Below are 23,870 nucleotides of genomic sequence, written 5' to 3' on the forward strand. Positions count from 1 at the left end.
CACAATATCCCACCAATATCCATATAATATCATGTAATCTTTACACAATAACCCATCATTATTCATATATAATATCCAGGTGAAAGTTTTCAATTGCATCAACTCCATAGGAAAAAGAATAACAAAAGAGCAAAGACAAAACGCTACAATGAATATATTTACCATTCGGGGAGGATACTCTTAAGAGAACAAATTCACATGATCGACATTGACAGACATCTTTCATGACAATGTCATTTTACAAAACACAGCGCTGTCCAAAATATCTTCAGAAGCTATTAAAATCTTCTCTCTCTCTCTCTCAGCGGGGTGTTGGATATATTGTGAGGAAATATATATTTACAGTAGGCTGGCATTAGTTGTAACACAGTGGTTGCTACACGAATGTTATTTATCCTGGATTCTGTACTAGTGTTTCCCATCGCAAAAGAGTAAAATGTTACTTACATTTAATTTTTCTTGGTTATCGATAAAATACTGCACAGAATAAAGAATTAAGTAACAGAATAGCAAATACCGCCCGGCAACCGACCCGTCCAGAAATTGGAGTTAGACATCTACTACGTTCAAAATAAAGAGAATATCAGTGATCTAGACGCAAAGGATAATATTAAATGTTACATGTTGTATATTACATATTACAATATCACATATTACATATTACATGTTGTATATTACATATTACATATTACAATATCACATATTACATATTACATGTTGTATATTACATGTTACAATATTTTCATTTTACATATTACATCTATGGCGTCTTCATCTGCGGTTCTATCTGAAAATGCGTGTCCTGAAATGAAATATAACAAAACGTATATATTGCTTCGTTGGTAACTGTTATTTGAGAGTCTTTCCTTCCCTTATATTTCAGCTTGAGCAGAAAGGATCAAATAAGATATAAAAGACCATATTCAATTTTTTTCTCATCTCACTCATTTGTCATATTTCTCTCAACCCGGTTGTTTCACTTAATTTGTTTATACCTCTAGGTAGGGCAGCACAGTCAAACTGGATAATTATTTGGTTAGTTATCGCTGGATATTATTACTTGATTTTGACATCTACCGTATTATTTCCTGTAGCCTGCGTGCCAGTGGGTTGCGGAACTTCCTTGGCAGAAAATGATTTGCTAATATTGTCACAACATTAATAAACAGGCCAGTGCAGGCCGTTCCCATAGCCATTAGTGGGGACTATCCACCCAACAAATATCGTCCCGAATTCATGTTTATCTTCTTCTTTTTGTTCTAGGGTAGAGCGCCAAAACGTGTTGGTAAAGTACGATGGGCGTGTTTTATCCATAATAATGTCACATGGTTCAACCATATCATTTCAGAAATATATTTGCCTGAGTGACCTTTGGATGTAATTTCCAACTCGTGTCTTTAGCAAGATACGCAAAGTTTCATGATGAAATTGCATCAAGCACTGTGTCTTGTTTCCTTGTATCTGACAGGTAAGATATTTTATTTTTGAATCAACAATATTTTCCTCTGGAACAATTTCAGTGATGGATCTTTGATTACGTAGAGGCAGATATGATCTGTTAATATTGCCTGAACAAAGCCTCACCGAAGAGTTTTTATTTAAATTTATTTTGAAAATTTGTCAAGAGTACTGTACAGCTGCAGCAGATTGAATGAAACATTGAGATAAGTTTTAAAACTTAGGACACAGCGTGAAATTTAAATTATGGCAGTATATTGTAAATGAATCATGTTTTTGTTTCTAAAACAGCATTAAGGGTACAAATCAGAAATCATTAAAGAGACTATGGTTTCATTTACCTGGCTTTTCTAACATATGAAACTGCACGTGACAATTTGTTTTGGTCAGAATATTTTAACATACTCGTAAACAAGCATTTTAATTACAAAAATTAAATAAGTCTTGCTTCTCAGTTCGTGTGCAGCTTCGACTACCTTTGTAAAAGTTTTAAAATGTTGCTCTGGAAAAGCATATGTTAAACGCATACAGGATATGTTATACAACAATTATGTTGGATGCCAACAGGTAAGAAATTGGGGATACCCTTCATTTACACACTACAATCTATAGAAAGTTATACTGTTAAAGTATTCTAGCGTTCAGCATAAAATTATTGGGCGTCCGGAACGCAAAAGTGAAGAACCTTTCAGATTAATATAATAACCTACGGATATCTGTTACCATATTTGTCGGGTATCTAATGCAGTTTGACGTGCTCACGCGCGATGAGCCAGTTCTTGCTCTTGTTGATTTTAATGTCATTTTTCAGCACAATATAGGTCACACATGGTGGCCAGTATAACTGGTGGAGGAAGAACCCGGTAAAACCCCGAAAAAGACCACCGAACCACGGAAAGCTACTGGCAAGCTTTCTCACGTACCAACATTGGCCGAGCCCGAGACTCGAACCCACGCAGAGGTGAGATGGCAGTGATCCCTAATTGAGAGTTTTAGACCACTCAGCCATTAGGGGCCCCGATATTTCTTATCGAAAGTCTGAGCTATTCTTTAAAATCGCTTGTCCTCTTCTTATGAAGCTATATTTCGCTGTGTCCATTAAAGACAGTGAATAGAGTAATAAAAAAACGATAATGGTCCAAACGAAACAGAACGAAAAGTAAAAATGAAATAACAGCACAGTCATAAACACATGCTAACAAGGTACACATAAAAAAATCAAGCTACAAGAATTAATACAACATCAACGAAAGACAACCTGTAAAGAGAGATAAACAATAGGAAAACAACTATTTCTAAATTAGTTCTACTACAGTGAAATGTACACAACTATACTTATAAGTACCTTCCAGGTGAAATACACACAACTGTGTTTATATGTATCTTTCAGGTGAAATATACACAACTGTGTTTATGTATACCTTTCAGGTAAAATGTTCACAATTGTGCATAGATGTACATATGTAGTGAATACTTAATTACATACCTAGCAATTTCCAATAGTACCTCCTACTAGATCTTCCATTTCATCCGTCTAGAATGCAGAAGCCAACTTTCTGCCGGCAATGTTCAATGGGACACAATGTTTCCCTTAATAAATATACTGTAGATTAACAACCAATACAAATGATTGCAAGACAGATTGCAAGAAATTATATTTTTGTTTTACTAAAAATCATACAACAGGAAAGTTTTACTCTTACTAAGTGTGTATAATAATTGTGAGCAAGGTTTATTAATTGTGAAAATGAGATAAACAAATTAAATATAAAATACCTGTAGGCAAGGTTTATAAATATTGAAAATGAGACAAATCAAATATCAACTTGTCGTTTAGAGAAAAATATCAAAGCATTAGATAATACAATTAGATATATTAGAATATGATTTGTCATATTTAGAGGTGTAAGAGGAAATCTAAGACAACTTAAAAGAAAAAGGAAATTGCAAGAAGAAAAACAAATTATGAGTAAAGACGATCCAGCATTAGTAATACTATTTATGTGTTTGCTCCTATAAGTATGATGTACCTTATCTATAAATGTAACGAGAAAGAGCATGTCAGACAGCAAACACATCCTACCAAATACATCCTACCAAACCAAACACATCCTACCAAGCCAAACACATCCTACCAAACCAAATACTTCCTAATAAATACATCCTACCAAACCAAACACATCCTAGCAAACCAAACACATTCTCACAAACCAAACACATCCTACTAAACCAAATGCATACTACCAAATCAAATACATCCTACCAGACCAAACACATCCTACCAAACCAAAAACATCCTACCAAACCAAACACATCCTACCAAATACATGCTACACGCAACTCCTACCAAACACATTCTACCAAATACATCCTGCCAAATACATCCTACCAAATGCATCCTGCAAACACATCCTGCCAAACACACCCAACCAAACACATCCTAAAAAATGCATGCTACACACAAATCCTACCAAACACATCCTGCCAAACACATCCTACCAAGCCAAACACATCCTACCAAACCAAACACATCTTTCTAAACACATCCTGCCAAATACATTCTGCCAAACACATCTTGCCAAACACATCCTGCCAAAGACACCCTACCAAACACATCCTACTAAATACGTGCTACACACAAATCCTATCAAACACATCTTACCAAACACATCCTGTCAAATACATCCTACCAAACACATCCTACACACACACATCCTACCAAGTACATCCTCCCAAACGCATCTTCCACACACATCCTACCAAACACATCCTGCCAAATACATCCTACACACACCCTACCAAACACATCTTACCAAATACATTCTTTGTTTATTTGTACAAGAAATGTATTATTGCTTTCATGGTAGAAGTTATGCGAATCACGCTCATCCAAACCAAAATAGCATTGATCACGCAGGTGTGGTCAAATAATATCATACTCATATTTTAAAAGACGAACAGTGTGTAGGTATTTTATCGCTCTTCATGGAATGTTTTTAAATCCTGTAATTGTAACTTGTTGGATAAAGTTATTTTTTAGAGTGTTTTAATTGTTCTTGTTATATGAATTGTAATTCGTGTGTTTATTAATTTGTGGGTTTTTTATGTGTTTTGACACTTGAATTCTTATATTCTTACGTATTTAGACTCTTACAAAACGTAGCAGAAAAGAGTGAAGACAACAAGCTTTGTAAAATTTAACAAATAATTTTTTCCCTAGAATGTCAGGTGAGAAATGAAACAAGAACTGGGGTTTTACGAATCAAATCCGAAGTTAATCCAAGAATAAAAAAAGAAGTCCTATTATTAAAAAGTCCTTAATGAATCTGAGTTCAAGTTCCGATGAAATCTTAAATAGAAGGCGATGACGTCTGTTCCAACCTTCAAAGTGCAGTTGTTTCAACAGTTCCTTGTTGAATCCCAGACCTAATTAATTCAGTTTTGAATTCCGAATACATTTTAATGAATGTCTTTATCCAAGAATATCTGTATGAGCACTTATATATTTCCAGGGAAACGAATCACTTGTATTCTATAAAATAAAATTTCAACTCAAACTGGTTACAACAAAACACCTTTAATTGTCAATGGTTTAGAGCCAGAACGCCCAAATTCTGTCCAGAAAACAGTTACACACTAATTTAAGACGCAAAAGAGATTCCAATATGAGGGTCACATAGTTACCCTTCCTGAACAAAATAGAAGCATTTTAAATGCCTAACATCACGTAATCCCAGTATGGCCTTAACTGAAATCAGTGGTTCTTACTCTGGGAAGAATGAAAAAGTTAAAAAAAGTTTTTTTTCTTACCAGAACTCTTACTGGCTCTGAATCAGGTTCAGCAGCTAGACACACTGTTTCTATCTTATAACAGTCAGGTCAAGCAGAACTGAACTAAATTGGTGAGAAAGAAAATGTAAAATCCAGTAGACAAAGTTACCTTGTGATATCTAGTAATGGAATTTACAAAAAAAAAACAACTAACAAACAAATAATTAAATTGCATACACATAAGACGTTCACAGACACAAACGTGCAGTCACTGCTAACTTGAAATTTGACAGCGCACGTTTTTTGGGTATTATGCAAACTTTGAGTAGATGGACAAAGACTTTTGCTTTAGTAACCTTTCAAACAATGTCAGGACCCCTTTGAAATTTTGGACCCACCCACCCAACACTTGGCCTGATCAGACTGTATCATGCATTTATATTATATCTTTCTAGTCTGTGGTTTATGAATACTTTTATAAGCATTATTAATATGAGGTTTCATGATGTGGAATTTACTTTTATATGTGTATTTTTGAGTGTTTTCAAATAAGTGGGTGTTTTATTAACAATATGTTCTAACCGTTAAAAGTAATAAAGTAATTACAATAAAAAGTGTTCTAGTAAATTTTTTTAATTGTTAAAACTAAGATACAGTAGTGGACAATGAAGTCATGCAAACAAAGGTGTTACAAAGTGAGCTAATATATTTGCAATATTTTAATATCATGCAGTAGTGAAAACAGGTAGAAATGCAAAACAGAATATAATACAAAAGTGAAAGAACGGTGGTACAGAAAAGCAATTGTGAAAAATTGAACCTGGATTTGTTAAAATAATACAATAGAAAAGCTTACAATCAAGCTTGCTTCAGAACTAAAGTAGTACAAAACGTAAGCATATGTAGCCCTGAAATACAGTAGTACAAAACATAGGCTGTGTCGCCCTGAAATAAAGTAGTACAAAACGTAAGCAGGTGTCGCCTTGAAATACATCAGCACAAGACGTAGGCATGTTTTGACGCCTGGAAATATCGTATTACAAAACGTAAGTAAAATTGTGGCCTATAAATAAAGTAGTACAAAACGAAAGGATGTGCTGACGCCTGGAGATACAGTAGAACAAATCATATGCATGTGCGGGCGCCTGGAAACATATAGTAAAACATACTAAAAGCGAATGGCTATTACGTATGGAAATAATAAACTTACAATATCTATGCTTGTATTGTATTAGTCGCTTCTGGTCGCCATCACATGAAGATTCATCCAAATTATTTAGTTCATACCATCTTCAGAAACATTCAGTTTTACTTGCAGCTATGAAAGATTTTCGAAGTTTTCTGAAACGAACTTTGGAGTGAAAGTTCTCTATTGAAACACAGGCGTTTGTTTATTTTAGGCCATTCTTGATTTGTTTGGCAGTGACTAGCAGTAGATTCAAAATGCAGCTATATTATGGAGGAAAACTTTGGTGTTCGTTCTTTTTAAATCACCATTCCCTTCCATTTTAATACATGTGCATATGCATAAGCTAAGTTCTGAAATGATGTTAAACAAATGACTGAAGACAAGTAGTTTTGTGATGTACGGACACGATATTAAACGACTGACTGAAAACATTTTTTTATGTACGGACACGATATTAAACAAATGACCGAAGACATATAGTTTTATGATGTACAGATACTAAAGAAATGACTCATGACAAGAAGTTTTGTCATGTACGGACATGGTATTAAATAAATGAATCAAGACAAGTAGTTGTATGACATACTGACATGTTATAAAACAAATGACTGAAGACAAATAGCTTTGTGATGCATTGAAATGTTTATTTGCAGGTATGGAGTAACATTTCTTATTTCTTTCAGTGTACACTGTAGCATTTAATTTTTTCCAGTTGTTTTGTAAAACGTTGTAATGAAATCTCATCCATTTCTATTAATAACCACTTTACATTGTTAATATAGTACTTAATACTTATCTTTATTGCTTTAAGAGTACGAAAGATACAATTCTAAGGAAAATCTCCGGCTTTTGAGCTCAGTGCATGCTTATGTGGGTCCCATTGTAATGTGCTATAACGTCTTCTAGTGGGCCCCATTGGTATGTGCTACAACGTCTTATGGTGGATCCCATTGTAATGCGCTACAACGTCTTATAGTGGGTCCCACTTGTAATGTGCTATGCACAACGTTTTATTGTGGACCCCATTGTTATGTGCTACAACGTCTTTTAGTGGGTCGCATTGTTAATATAGCACATGATACACATTTTTGCTGCTTTAAGGGTACGCTCATATGTGTACTCAATTCTTCACAAATATGGCAACATATGTCCAAAGGTTACCAGCTGAATCTGAAACTTTGTTCAATTCTGTGTTATACGCATCCAATAATTTGATGCAGGCTGCCTTGCATTTTCCGTGCATCCAATTACTTATTTACTTGTGTATTCCTTGCATCTAATTATTTGCATGTAGGGCAATGTCATCTTTTTTTAATTCTCAGAACAAGCAGCGGAGAGGGCGAACATACTCTAATTGACTCACTCTCTATTTCAAATAATAAGCCTTCCTGGAAATGGCAAAAAAAGTTTCGAAATGAACGTGCTTGGAGACTCGTAGCGAAAATAGGATTTACCACTCGAGTGCCGAGTAGAAAACTTCGCCCTCTCTGCTGCTATTAAATTTTTTATCAAGACCGATTCGATATCGTGACCGTGGGTCATGTAAGTGTATTGTTATTAAACCATACGTGAATAACTGAGCATGACTAAATAAATTTCTAAACTTAATTATATCCATATCACCGCTGCACCAAGTCTGATGAATATTTCGTAACGTGTGAGTATCAACTCCATTAAACACAGCTAAAATATTACAATTATCCCTGATCACTTTAGGGATTTGTGTATACCGCTGGGTTACATAAATCACGTCTGTGTTTTTATGCCTGCCTCGGGATTTGATTGCTTATCCAGCCTTACATCATCGTAAACAACTAAATTATTAATAAATCCATCAAGGTCATCTATGGACGGCGCTTCATCGATATCAGTAATAAACTCGATAACATCATCACCGCGTTCATCCAACAACTTTGTGTTTTCATTAAAGTCTTTAAGTACATCATAGCATCATTGATCTTCAACTGACGGTGCAACTAAGTACAACTTATCCCACTTGAGCCACCTCATTATCAAATTAAGCAGCAGTTGCGTCTTGCCAGATCCAGATGGACCTATGATAATCATTCGGACCAGTACACTGACAACTATTACAGATCAGCAGTTACAGGTAAGTGTGAACAATGCGGTACAAAGAAATTTAAGTTTGTTTCTGATCCAAACAATATTTTTAAAAAAGAGGAGGTGATATTGCCGCCCAGTTAGTCAAACTACCAGGAATTCCGTGGGCGACGTACCCAGGAGAAAAACACCTTCCAGAATATAATTACTGTGGTCCTGGAACTCGACTTGATATCAGACTTGATAGCCAAGGTCAACCAAAGGCAGGTGAATATCCAATAAATGCTATTGATAAAGCGTGTCATGCTCGTGGTGGATGCTTATAAAAGTAAAGATCTACAGTATAGGCATATCGCAGATGTGAAATTAATTCACGCGCTAAATTCCATCAAAAATAAATCTTTCAAAGAATCATTAGCAAATTGGTTGGTGAGATCTGCAATGAAGGGTAAGCTTGTATTGGAAAACGGAGTTTCCTAAGCTGGTAAGTAATCATCCGATTATTGAAATAATGGAGTCGATTTATCATTCCCCAAGAGGATACAGGAAAGGTAGAGCAGCGATTAGTAAACTCGCTGAAGCAGCAGGTGTCGAACGTTCTACTGCTGAAAAATGGTTACCCTGACAGGCAATACGGCAAATTTATCTACCACCGCGTAAAACAATACAATACGCGCATTTTGATGTCAGCGTACCTAATGAAGTTCATCAGGCTGATATTCTATTTTTACCACATGATACTATCAAAATTGGAAGACGTCGAGTAACGTACAAATACGCGTTAGCTGTCGTTGATGTTGCAAGTAGATATAAAGAAGCAGAGCCATTATCAACGTAGACAGCTGCTGAAGTAGATTCTGCGTTTAAACGAATTTATCGACGTGGTAGTCTACGATGTCCACAGCTGCTACAGGTTGATCCTGGCAAAGAATTTCAGGGCGCAGTATCATCGCTGATGAAACAACAACACGTTAAAATACGACGAGGACATAAAGCAATTCACCGCGATAAGGCAATTATTGAGCGATTTAATCGAACACTTGCTGAGCGGTTATTTGGATACCAATACGCAAAGAAAATAATTCAGGATACTAGATCTCGCGAGTGGGTTGCAAAAATGCCAAGTGTAATAGCTGCGCTCAATAATGAAATTACTCGAACAAGCAACATGAAACCTATTAACGCAATCACAAGCGCGCATATACCTGTACAACGACGTGATTTTTCAGCGCAGCCAGTGCTGGGTACTATCACAGTAAGATATTTATATGAACCCGGTCAACATGAAGGTGGTAAAAAAAGAGCAACTGATCCTGTCTGGAGTATTACAACACACAAAATTTCCAGCATGGTAAGATCCACGGGTAGACCTGCAATCTACAGATTAGATTCATCTGCTCCTCAACGTTGATTTACACATGAAAATTGCAAGTAATTCTCGAAGACACGCAATTTCCACCGCGATCACTTAACTAGCACCCCTACGTCGATTACACTCGAGACAGATCAACATTGTATTTTCACGTGTATGACCGCGACTAATATCTTTTCTATCTACGGTAAATTGTCTTGGATTATTACTCGAGTACTGCAACATTACACAATTACAGCTCGCACAGTGATTATTCTGCTGCTACTTCAGCGCTATGACAAATTCAACATCTAGATCAAAGTCGCGTTTGTTTGTTTTTTGTCACTTTGTTTATAACCGGCCAATTTTTTTCTTACTATATCGCTGTCAATAACATCATTGATGGTTTCTGTAGCGTCTATGAGATATTCTTCTGACTCGAGACACTGCAAGATAAACTAAGTTTGACCATTCGACACGATCATCTACAATCCAAACTGGTTAATATCTGAGATGAGTGAATTGTCATTGCGTATCCTAACGTCCACGGTGATTTACCCGTCCTCAGCGCATCCTCAACAACATTGACACCAACTGCGACAACATCATTTAATACGAGATTCTGTTTCTCAGTCTGTCCTGGTATATGAACGTCGATATTCTGTCGTCGTGTATCAACTGGTCTATAACACAATGGTACACGTAGATTTGAAAACCTTTCTTTATGGTTTTCAAATAACCGCTGTTGAAGTGTATCACGAACTATCTTTCTACTTGCCATTATCAAATCATTTGGTCTCCACACTTGTAGAAAGTCGTTCATTGTAGTTTCCGAAATTATTTTACACATTATTTCACATTCAATTTTATTCGGTTGTATCTGATTAATTTTTTAAACCCCCCTTAATTCTGCACCAAGAGATATGTGATCATCAGTTATCTCCTCGTAATAATCTACAAAATTCTTTAGCCATTCATGTGGAGATGGTCCAACAAACGGTGGTGGTTGACCGTGATCGCAGCACATTATCACAGCTGTATTTTTCAATCACAGCCAACGGGAAACATTTTTAATGTATCTAGCGACACTGTACATATCTCATCCCAAATAATAATTTTTGGAATATATTTCTCTCCCATTCGGTCAGGAGTCTATGTATCACCCTTGTTTCGAGAAAAGCTATGATAAGTACATGATCGAACTACTCGTTGCTTCATTTCTCTTGCGAGTCTGTGTGTAGGTGTTAAAACAACCATATCATCTGAATTCTGTCGAAATAATTGAATCATCCGAGTTGTCTTACCAGAACCTCCCGGCCCGTTTAGATAGACCGTCTTGTGTTGGGATACTGGATCATACACGGTTGCCGCAGACGATAATTCTGTTTTCTGGTTATTTTTGTAACAAATATCTTTGATCTCAACATCTGCGGATTCAGAATAATTATATAACATTTCTTCTTTTATTCTCCATTTGCCCCATGATGCATCAATACTTGTAAAACGAGTCAGTAATTCTGTATTATTTCTTTTTCGATATAAAACGAATCCGTTGCAACTCTGACCGCGGTACAAGGGAATCTTTTTATTATCGATAATAAATTTATAGAAACATAAGCGAGCATCGAGGATCTTAAATGAGTAAACTGAGGTGACTAATCATCAATGTAACCAATAATTGTACCTAACCGTGTTCCGTCAGATTGTCACAAGATGAAGCCGGGTTAGGACTGAATTAGTGAAGACGCCTAAAGCAACTGCGTTAATAAAGAAGTTTATTTATAAACACAAATTAAATATGAACAAATCTGACACCATTATATTCAAAAAGATAAGGAAAATGGTAAAGTTTCTAACATGTAACTATCAACAACAAGTAACTTAACGAGAAAACTCAAAGATGAATTTACGAATGGAATTTTAAACAAACGTGAATAACGTCCTATCACCGATCAACAAATAAAATTATATGATCAACACCCCAATATAAACAAGGTCTTATTAAACACCAAGGGTGACCAAAACATGTGATTTATGCACTTATCAAGATAATACTCATTTATTCATCAATCTATCAACTCATCAATTTAATCAGTTCATCAAGTGATATTGGAATATATATGATTTTATGAATCTATCGATCGTTCATATAACGATATTGCAATGGGAATGCATGAAATTATGAATCTACCGATCGTTCATATTACGATATTGCAATGGGAATGCATGAAATTATGAATCTATCGTTCATATAACGATATTGAAATGGGAATGCATGTAATTTTGCTCAGATAGCAATAGTGAAATAAAATAGCATGAAACACGTAATATATAACTATCGTGGCGCCCATTTGACGTCCAAGATGTATTTCTGGTTCCACCCACTCTAGCCAATGGTCAAGGAGCCACCACGCATGGTCCACCCCTCTCTGTCTGTTGAAGGATCCCTCGAGAGTCCTTACATTCAACACAGACCCGATGGTCGCGAAGCCTTGGTCCCTCGCACTGAGAACACCAGTACTCTCTTCCGAACCAACGTCACCAGACACAGCGTACACGTCACAAGAAACCACACAGAGTTCTGTGACTCCACATCACCAAACCATATATAAGGCAGCTAAAAGTATAACAACTAAACCGTGTAGTACATATGATACGGTTAAGAACTTCTGCATTGATATATGTTCCGCATGCGTGCACATGAATTCGTTACCCATTATATTAATCGTTCAATGCATGCAGCCTATAATTAAATTCAATCTGTCTGTTCAGTTACAACAAAGAGCTAACTCGAACCAGACTATAGTATTTCTAATATCAAGGCATTGTATAACCTAGGTATTGACTCTCTGTAGAATTTAGAATAAATTCTAAAACATCTAATATATGAAACAATTATGTCATATAAAACGAATAATGATAAAGAATACAATCTTAAATTTCAATACGTCTACAAATGAAGATTTGCTCCCGTACAGAGGTAAGCCTTCTGACAAGACTCGTCGTAGTGTAATTTGTATATAGAGAATTTGATCTATATGTATACTAGCTGTGACAGATATGCGCAGCTAGGTACTTAAGTTTTCACTGCAGGCAATTCGCACATGCAGCATGGGTTGGGTTGCGCTCAGTATTTCGAAATAACTAGAACCGAAAAAGTAAACCACCCTCGGGTGACGCTGTACGTGGCAACGAAACCTGAGTACATATTTCATCACATATATTGATATAAATCATATACAATTCTGTGACACATATAAGTTAGCGTTTTCTCGACTTACAAATATTTTTATCGCTATTGCATCATCGATTATAAAATCATATTCAGCATCATCTAGAATTAATTGTGCATAATGTCGTTAGTTATCATATGCTCCACCTTGAGTAAATTTACCGATTATTCTTCTACCGAGATCTTTTGCGGTTTTATCATCATCAGGTGGTGGTAACCAAACTTCGGTCTGCTTCCGATATGATATAACTGCCTCAGTTACAATCAACGATATTAATATTTTACAATCAATCATATATCGTAATAAAGCTATTGGTGCCAAGCGTTTTTCTGAAAAGTGTCTACCAAACCAAACATAACGGATTGGATGAAGACCCTTAGCAAACTTGAATGATACAATACGAATAAAAGCGAATCCGGTTAGATCAAAATCAGGTAGTGGTCCATTTATAGATACTCTTGTCATCTCGTCTGTGGGGTGTCCAAATCTTTTAAAATATCCAGAACACTCCACCAATCCAAGAAAACTTCCAGGATAACACGCTACCATATCAACCGAGATAACGTCGTTGTGGTCATACTTGTTATTACACAATCAACCGTGTCCGTATTCACAGCAACTTAATTGTACGTCTTCGAGAAATTCAAATCGTGTTGGCTTCTATGAATTTTTCTCTCTTGCAAAGTGAGCTGCAACAGATGGAACTGTATAACAATTGTTTAGTAATTGCTCAGTATTCTTTGTTGAAGGTTTCTGCGCAAGATTTTTCATTTCTTCATGAAGAGATTCTTTACGACATATTTCGCCGTTAGGTCGTACAAATTGAATATCTGAACTCTTAAATAGCCATACTGATACATGATCGTTTTTACTTATTTCGTGAATAAAATCAAACATGTCTCCAGTTCTATCTCGAGGAAACATTGTGACTGCGCAGGTCCAAGCGTGAGCATTATGATCAATAATTTCAACGGGAGCCACTCTGGATTTATTCTTTAATTCATATAAAATTTCTCTGGTTAACGTTTTTACTTTTATTGGAAATTTTAATTTATTTCCTAACTCGACGACATCAGTTATTGTAGCTCCGGTGTAACAGGCAATAGTATACCCCTAGTCCGGCGTATACCTGGGGTTAAAGCGACCTAGGCTAGATTATACCCGGGTATATTATGGCCTAGGCCAATTCATACCCCTCAGGCCAAATTATACCTCCATGATATCAATTGATATCAATAGCGTTGAGCGATATACACAAGAATTACTTTCTTTTTCAACATTTTATTGAGGATTCAGCTTTGTCAGGTAAGTTAAGTGACATGTTTCAGTCGTACTCGTAGTCTGTTAAGGTATATACATACAAGATAAGGTTATATATATATATATATATATATATATATATATATATATATATATATATATATATATATATATATATATATATATATATATATATACTCTTCATGTCCAGAGACAGTGTTAATCATGTGGTACACTATCGTGGTAGTGTCAATGCACAACAATTTGAGCTTTTTGTGGAAAACTTGAAGGAATCAAGAATCATGATACAATATATATCTCACATTCTTCCAGTCCAAAATTGTATTGATTAACTATTAGATTTCCAACACTCCCATCAGTGTGTTCTAGTTTTTAAATCACAATGGTATTCTTGTTTCTTTAAACTGAAGCTATAACATACCTCAATAAACTCAAAAACGACGGTGATGATTGTTGTTCATGTTTTCCTGCTACAAATAAAGACCAGAACGATAAGTAAATATTAATTTAATATACAAGTGGGGCATATTCTAGCCTGAAGGATTATGGTCTGGCCCAGGCTATTTTACACCCCCGGGCATAGTTTAGCTTAGGACACGTTTTGCCCCGGAGTATACTCTGGCCTGGGCAAAACTATACCCGGGTTTAATCCGGGCAGGGGTTAATTTGGCCTGCTACACCGGCATCCTTAACATATTCAGCCTATTTGTTTATTTTTTCACGTAGTAGATTCGATAACCCATTTCCACGCATCGCGTTTGTAAAATGTTCGAGTACTCGCTCGGCTACACAGTTCAGCTTTGAAAATCTCATTGCAGCAAGATCATTAATGTTGGATTTATCATTTAGGATACGCTCGTTGGTAATATGGTCTGTCAATACCAGTCAGTAATCCTGGCTGGGAATTTTTACTTAACACAGCGGTTTTTCCATTAGCAAGGACAGGGTCACGTTTGTCACGGATAATCCACTCAGCGGAATTTATTTTTGCTAGCACAATAAACGTCATTCTGAAAAATATTTCTGATCGTTGATATAATCGATAATCGTTTTCACCCACGTATCGTTCAATGTAGCAATAATAACATTTTCGACACCTTTTGGCGTCATGTATAATTTTGAATGTCGACCATGTGTGAGATGCCCCATCATCACGAAATTCTTTTTTAGCATCCCTGATAGCATTAATCAGATTAATCGTCCGATCAGTCAGAGTTCGCCTCCGCAAATCAGGAGTTATTCTGTCAAAATCAAATCTGGAAGTTTTGCAAGGCTCGATTGTAAATAATCTCTCAAACTCTTCCATATTATATTTCAGACAAGTATTTAAATAAAAAATATTCTATATATATAATTACTCAAACAAGAAATCAGTGCAAGTTCTTGATGGTAGGGTCTTCAACTCCATGTAACACATCCCGCGTAAATGAATTCTGCGGTCAACATTTGCATAGTATGAGGAGGGGTTGTCTTGGTCCACAACCGTGTTTACGGTGTGGTGTTGGAGTTAGAGGGAAAACACAGCTGTGCACGCGTTCTTCCGGTAAAAGATATAGAGAACTAAAACATTATCATAATAAAAAATAACAACCCTGTCATTGATAAGGTTATAAGAACCCCTGAAGGCTATATAGCCAGATTTGAAGATAAATTATAATTTAGATCAACAATATTATATATAAAATGGAGCAGAAAGAATTTGGCAGAGATCCCATACTTAAAAATTATGAAGCATCTCGTGATGGTACAATCAAAATTGACGGTTAAAAAGACCAGTCGGTACTGTTGATATCGCCAGTTATCTTAGATTCAACGCTTGGAGGAAGATTTATTACTGTCACAGGTTCGTGTACGAGACTTTTCACGGGGAGATCAAATACGGGTTAGTGATCGATCATATTGACTCGTATAAAAAATAATTCTTCACAGAACCTTCAAGCTATTACACCGAGTGAGACTTCTGCACGTGGGGGTACTGGTCGGTTTAAGACTGTTTCAAGAAAGGCGGTTAAATCTGTCAATATAGAGACCGGTAACGAAATAATATTTCAGTCAATGACCGCGGCTGCCAAGTATTTTGGTATAAACCCCGCAGGGGTACAATGTGTTGCAGATAAAATAAACAAATCGACCTTTTCAAACAGTTATGAAAACTGGATCTCATTTTCTTATGTTTAGATACAGTCAATGAAGAGAGATAACTCTACCGCGGATATGTAACGCGGTTGATAGACTTATTGTTGTTTCCTGTACTGATTAACCGCCTCCTAGATTCATTATCGTATAGTTGTATACACATTACACCAAAACTATTAGCCGCTTATCTGGGCTATTACAGTTTCTCAATGTATCATAAATGTACATGCTGGCTGAAATATACTCAATTGAAAATTATCATTCTTTCCTCGTTTAGTCGGTATCCTTATTTTTTCTCTGTCCTTGATTTCTGAATACCTATAAGAAATATTTTTTTGTGGTAACGGTTCGACAAACACGGAAGCAAAATAACTATGGTCTATCTCAACAATCAGTCTGGCATTAGATTTCATGGAAGTTCTATTTCAAGCCCTAACAGTTATCTCCGCTGTTTTATAATATTACTTCCCGTAGATATTTATCAAGGACTGTCAGTACGGGTAGGTGTAATCGATTATTAGTATAAATAATATTTTTTCAAAGACAGTATATTTGTTTTTCTGAATCCGTCCGGTTTTCTGGTTCATCTACATTTTTTCTGCAATTATAATTAAAAAAATTAAGAATCTAAACAACAAATAAGTCACGCCTATCGCGTGAACTATCTTTGAATTTCCAAGTATCAGTCAGCTTATATACTATAGGACCTGTTTTATTATTGGGGTTCTTCCCCATCGAAACTGATAAACACACCTTCCCGCCATGTCAACACGTGGCGGCGCCTTTGCACTCTCCAGGAGTTGATTTTTGGGGGAGATGTGCAAAATTTGTTGAGCGTAGAAAATGACCCCGTGTCCGTCTGTACCGTCCTATATGTGTTGTGCTGTCCTTATTGTAAATAGTGTAAATACCTTACTGTAAATACTGTATGTTTTGTGCCGTCCTTACTGTAAATATTGTAAATACCTTACTGTAAATACTGTCAATAATATATGTGTTGTGCCGTTCTTTGAATTAAGGTTTACTGTTTCCTTCTGGACTTGCTTGGATGTCATACGACACTCCAGGTGTTCACCACGGATGATTGTGCCGTCCTCCTTAGAATTAAGATTTATGTGTTGTGTCGTCCTCCACTAAACACACTTTCTTGAGCATACTAGGCTGTTGTTTGTTCTTTATAATAGCGGATTATGACACCGTAGATAGACCGGGTTAATTGGCTCTTGCACAATGAGAGATCCAGGTGGAACATGCCGGGTAAAAGTATAAAGGATATATCCTTGCCGTGTCTGCGCTGATATTTCTGTGTTTGTCTGATAACTTCCATCAATTGCATCACAGACGAGTTGACCGCGATCGTTGAAGTTATGTTTACGATTCCCGGAGATACATGGCGACCTTGTCCGTGGAGATCATTGTTGTACCTGACAATGTTATCCTGGAGTGGTGTTATATTTCTCCATTCGGCGAGTATTTTAGGGAAAAACTTATCAATGATATCATTGACAGATATTTGCAGTTCGTATGGGTTATACCCGGGAAATTTAAAATTTGGTAGAGCCGCGGCTGTTATCGAATATGCACCTAATAATCGTTGTTTATTGAGATTTTCGTCGTCAGTGTAATCAGTTGTTCCTGATTTACTCGCCGGTTAATATATTCCATGTCGGATATAAGTTAATTTAATATTTCTCCTTGTTTAATGATTTCCTCGCGTGAATTTTCTATATAAAAAGATGTTCTTGGAAACTTTGCCGTAGTTTTTCTCGTTGTGTTTTATATTCTTGATTAATAACTCTGAAATATTTAGCAATTTCATCTTGGCGAATAAACGTAACTTCAGCTCCATCATGTTTATGAAAATACCAAACTACAGCAGTCTTATTATTAAAATGAAAACCGCCAACCTGAGCTGCATCTTTTATATCAAGTAAACGTTTTTTATATGATGGGGCAACTTCGTAGTATGATTGTTTGTCAGAAGCAAAAATCAGATTTTTTCGGTTCTGGTAACGGCGGAGGTATCGGCGGTGCAACATCAGACCATCCTAACACTGATGTGATTGATGATTGATATATATCAACAACGTAATCGGGAGAATTTATCTCGATGGCCGCAGACAGTGTTGGTTCGTGGACAGTTACAGCTATCTTTGATTCTTTCTCGGTAATATGTTTTATTCTGCGCGTAAATTCATCATTGATTTGTTCGATTTGATAACTTCTGGTTGGTATTACAACAACGTTCTAGTCGGAGGTTCCATCTGGTTTATTTTTGTTCGCGAATACCAGCGAATTATTTAATTGTAAACCACCGAATGATTTTGATCTGATATTTGGCCAACTGTAGTATAGTCGCAACTGCACAAAGGCTATTTCTTTTACCGGAATCGCAGTTTGAAAATTAATACTGAATTCATGGTTGGTGGAGTTTACTGTTATCATTGTGTTTTAGGCGGACTTGTATTTGTGGCCATCTGCTGAAGTAGTTCGGTCATTATTTAAACCGTCATTTTTCAAATGGTGGTTTCTAAATCAATTAATTCATTGTATATCTTAACCATTATGGCATATTCGGAATCTGATATCGTTGTATCGCCGAGGCTTGATGATATCAGCGACAATAATTTCGAGTACGCTTTTGTTGCCGCGTGTAACCGCGTAATATAATCTTGCAATTGTGTACTCGCGCACGTGGATATCTTTTTCGCGATAATATTAAAAACCGCAGCAATTGCTTCTGATGATCAAACACATATTGTTACTGCTGCTACAGTTAGCGGGGTTAGAGCTGATAACACCACACCGGTGGACGCAACGAGTGTAGATACCGAATATACTACAACATCAATGGCAACTACACGTCTTCGGTATTTTTTTACTTTCGCGGTATACTTGTCAATGATGGTTTTTAACGCTGATTGCCATTTACGTACTTGATCATTTCTAAAGTTTTGAACTTCCATTATACCTTGCACAGTAACTAATTGAGGTGTTTCGGTATCGGTTGAATGCCGCCAGCGATATGTAGTGTATACACTAAATTTTGCAGTGCTAAACACAGACAGCCTGTACACACCAGTGACTTCCACGGTATGTTTGATAGTATTATTTTGCTGTGACCATGTTGCGAACCCGGATGAGACTGTATATACGTTATTGCTGATCTGTTTCTGAGGAATTTTAATCAGATTAATTTTCTTAACGATCTCAGGAATTCCCCTTACGACAGCTTCTAGTGTTTTTTTAATAGTTTCGATATTCGTCTTGACATCGGAGAGTTTCATATTAGCGGTCAACAGAGTACCACATAATTCCTCTGCGGTTTCATTAATTTTTCTAAAATTTCTACGAAAATTAGTGAACATATTCGTGAACGTCATACTCGGCCCGTAACGTGGATAATTTATTATCTACAGTGCTGTAGTTAACGTCCACATATTGTTTTTTTCCGCGTCTTCGTCGGATTTTGGCTCTTTTAAAACCACTATTTTATTTCCGTTCATGCTGAGTTCACCTGTTATTGTGTCACCGGTATTCTTCAAACGATTAGCAACACTTCTTTCAATTTCATCTCTGATAGCTGTAAACGATAAACTTGAGTCTCTGATTCTACCGCCGTCAGTAAACACAGGGATGTTATCCGTCACAGCACCGAGTAACCGTCGAACTATATCATTCCATTTGATATTGCTCGTTTTCAAAACACTGTTTCTGTCATGAAAAACAACAACCTTATCCCGGTCAACCCCAGCCAGGTTCATGAGATCATTAAGATCGTCTTTTGTCGCGTAATTTGACAGATCCATGTCAGAATTTATTTTACTCGTAGTAATATCATCACGGGAATTTCCGTAAATATCTACCATTTTTCTTTTATTTCTGATCTAAATCAATGATTAGAAATCGCAGATTTCCAGCGCTGACTTGTATAATTGTGCACAACTTTGTGAGGTGGTAATGATGATTTTGATATAGATCCGAGTACATCAGTTGCTTCACGGCCGCATATTGGTGGATCGGTTAATTTTTGTGTTGGTAGCGTTGAGTACCAAACCGCTACTTGTAGCGGTGTGACCTACGTGATAAATTCCTGCGGTGGAGCTAACCCATACGAATCAAAATAAATATTTACACGAGGATCAATCGCGTGTGATACCCAATGAGGTCCAGATCCAGTGCTGTTATCGAGATTAATAATACCGGTTTCAACGCTGTTTTGATGTTTTGGCAATTGATCTCGCATAAACAACCTCTGAAGTTTTTTATTTTTAGTTGCTTAGCTGCATCAAGTAAATCAAAATTTGACATAGGTATAAAACCGCTTGTTTCTTAATGCAGTGTTCCTGGAAGTCTTGGGCCCTTTTCTCGATAAGTTCCTGGAAGTCTTAAACACTTTCCAGTTGCTTTTTTTAATGTCATTCCAGCAGCGGTTCCAACATCACCTAACGCTACCGCCTTTGCAACAGCTGGGGCATCAGCAGCTATCAGCGCTGGTTTTGCTGAGAGAAGTGGGAATATCCCGCCTGTCTTAGCGGTGTCGCTGATGGCTCCGGTGGAAATTTTAAGTCTTATTCCAGTCTTGGATTATTTGTCAACAACAGTTTATTTTCACCGCCTGTGATTTGATTGTGCTTTAGCGTTCGTGTGGTCCCACATTCTTTTGCTGATGCGGATTGTAGCTTCTTGATCTGACCAGGAGTCAGACTAACATTAACATGATGGTAAGACATTTTTATAAAATACTCGTGTTTCTAAATGCCGTGGATTAAAGATTTTCCACTGACGCATCAACGACTCTCATTTAACCACTTCAACCTTCAAGTAATATTGCTTTGTCACTGAGTATGAACGCGATTGCTCTGTAATTAACACCTCCACCTGTATTCACACTGGTTCTGAAGTGTATATCAACGACAGATTGTTTGGATAAATCAAGATGTTCCAGCGAAAATAAATAAATAACGTCCCATACACGTCATTTACCGAAAGTATATACGTGCTATACGATTTTGTTCATAATTCAGTAGTATGTTTTCTGTTAGTTTTTGTTGTCCGTTTATTCTCAAAGAATCCTCGGTAACACCCAGTTTGTCAAATATCATATGGGAGTGAGTTTGTGAGTTCAATCGATCATAATTCTGAAAAGCAGCAAATATATGTCGTGGTGCAGAAATACTTTGATGTGATGCTATGTGCCATGTAAATTGACCGTTAATATCAGTTTGTATACTATCTGTGGTTGTCGTCAACTAGGACAACAGAGACTTACCACCTGTGTCCATAAAAGATAATAGTCGCTGTTCTTCTGCGATCGTTGGAGTCATTACCGGTGTCCACAACGAAAGTTTTGTCAGTACTACTTTATCAGCTTCACCAGCAGGTCTCCAGAGCGCGTTGCAGTCGTTACCCTTTCTCACAAGAGCAACTGTGTGTTTAGCCCCAAAGATAACTTTTTTAACGTTTCTGCAAAATCCAGAGATATGTGATAGTGGAATTGCGCACGAGAAATTTCTACGACGCCCTTTCAACATTGCTCGGCGTGTTACAAATCTTAAGTTGAAATTTTCATTAGCGCCATGGACCACCCGCGTCACATCAGCGTCAGCGTTTCCGGCAAAATTTCTTGGTCGTCTTATATCACACTGTTCGATAACGGGGGAATCAGAATTGTCCTTCGCAAACATCATTGTGGGACCTGCTGATCTTTTATAATTATCAGAGTATATTGCCAATCCTATTATTGTTGTATCAACGTTAACATCTAAATTGTATCGATGTTTCTTTCATCAATTATATAGGTGGCGCTATCAAGCAAAGCCATGATGCTGTTGTTTACAAAACCAATAACGGCATCATCTGCATACACAGTATCATCTGTTTTAATAATTTCACCTTCTACCTCAATAAAAGCCTCAGCGGGTAAAAAGTATTTACTTGTATCATGGACTTGTAATTCAAGTCTTCCCTGTTGATTGGGTAGTCATGCGTTATAAGAATAAAATTGATAATCACGCACAGACTCATCTTTAAGGACCGGTGCTTCCTTTGTCAAATGCTGTGTCGTATATGCGCTTAAACATTTTTATTATAATTATTCTCGTCTAACACGAGGATTACCCCTTCGGGAAACTCCGCTTCCTGATATCAAACTTGAAATATTATGCCCTGCTTCACTATGTCCTTGATCTGCTAACGATGCCAGTTTCTGATTTGCAGCTTGATTTATTATTTTACTGAAATTTGTAGGCATAACTTCAGTGCTTGGTAATTTCACTGATTGTGGTCGGACCGCTTGCTGTCTGCGTATTAATCTTACTAGTCTTTCTTTGAATGCCGAGAATGCTTTACCAGCAACGTTGACGATTGCACTAGGAGCTTTTTCACGCACAACGTCAATAGCTTTCATTGATAATTGTTTTGCAACAGGTGCCACATTTGGAGCTAACCTTCTGAATAATCCCTGAACAATATCATCAAGTCCATCTCCATAAATCGCTCTGTAGGTTGGTAATCGTGAGTTTATTGCTCTGACCATTACAGGTTCACGCTGACCATTGTGTATGATCACTTATTTTATTTGCCATTTATCTAATCATTGTGACAACTAGTCACTTAGTCAAGGTCGTCAACGAGTTCATCAATAAGTTCTCGGTAAACACTAATATCCATGATACCACCTTTAAATAATCGCTGACAAATATCAGTTGCTTCATTAATTATTTCTGGAGAATTATTACCAGCTCGTTTTTTCTCCTATGAGAATGTCTAGTCGTCCTACGTCATCGAAGATATTGTTAGGACAAGTAACAAGACCACTTCCTGTAAACCCACTTCCGGTTGCTCCTTCTTTCTCGCTTGTTGTTTCCGCCTTTTTCTCAAAGAGTCTTAAGGGTGATCTTTCTACTTTTGCTTTTTAAATAGCTCTTTAGACCTTTCAAGTTCCGACATCACCTTTTGCTGCGGTCGAGAAGGTTGTGGTTGTTTGTTAAGCTCTCTATCAAGTCTTCTTATTTCTTCAACAAGTGCATCGAATTTAACATCATCACGTTTGACTTTTTTTTTGTTGCAATATACACGATATACCCATTTAATAAAATTGTCATCAATTACGATTTCATAACCGGGTTTTAACATTTTAGATTTATCATACACACCAAGTAGTATTTTTGCAGGCAAATCATGTTCTTTAGTATTTGTAATATCCTCAATAACCGCTTCGTTAAATTTTTTAATCAATTCAATATTTTCTTTTATTGGTTTAGGTTTAGGTGCAAGTTCTCCTACTCGGCACTTGATTGGTAAATCCTATTTTCGCTATGATTTTCCAAGGACGTTCATTTCGAACCTTTGTTTTGCGATTTCCAGGAAGGCTTATTATTTGAAATAG

General features: G+C 36.6%; 1 protein-coding gene across 1 annotated transcript in view; it reads left to right on the forward strand.

Moving 5' to 3' along the window:
• Positions 1-1,310: 1,310 nt before the first annotated feature.
• The window catches only part of LOC149802463 (uncharacterized), a 70,289-nt gene continuing 47,729 nt past the window's right edge, over positions 1,311-23,870 (forward strand). The window contains exon 1 of the mRNA XM_089951701.1: positions 1,311-1,468. Coding sequence (XP_089807827.1) covers positions 1,420-1,468 — 49 coding nt within the window. The 5' untranslated portion in view covers positions 1,311-1,419. The remainder of the gene's footprint in view (positions 1,469-23,870) is intronic.

This window comes from Sinohyriopsis cumingii, chromosome 3 (genome assembly GCF_028554795.1).
Source record: "Sinohyriopsis cumingii isolate HCF-2022 chromosome 3, ASM2855479v2, whole genome shotgun sequence".
Classification (NCBI taxonomy): Eukaryota; Metazoa; Mollusca; class Bivalvia; order Unionida; family Unionidae; genus Sinohyriopsis; species Sinohyriopsis cumingii.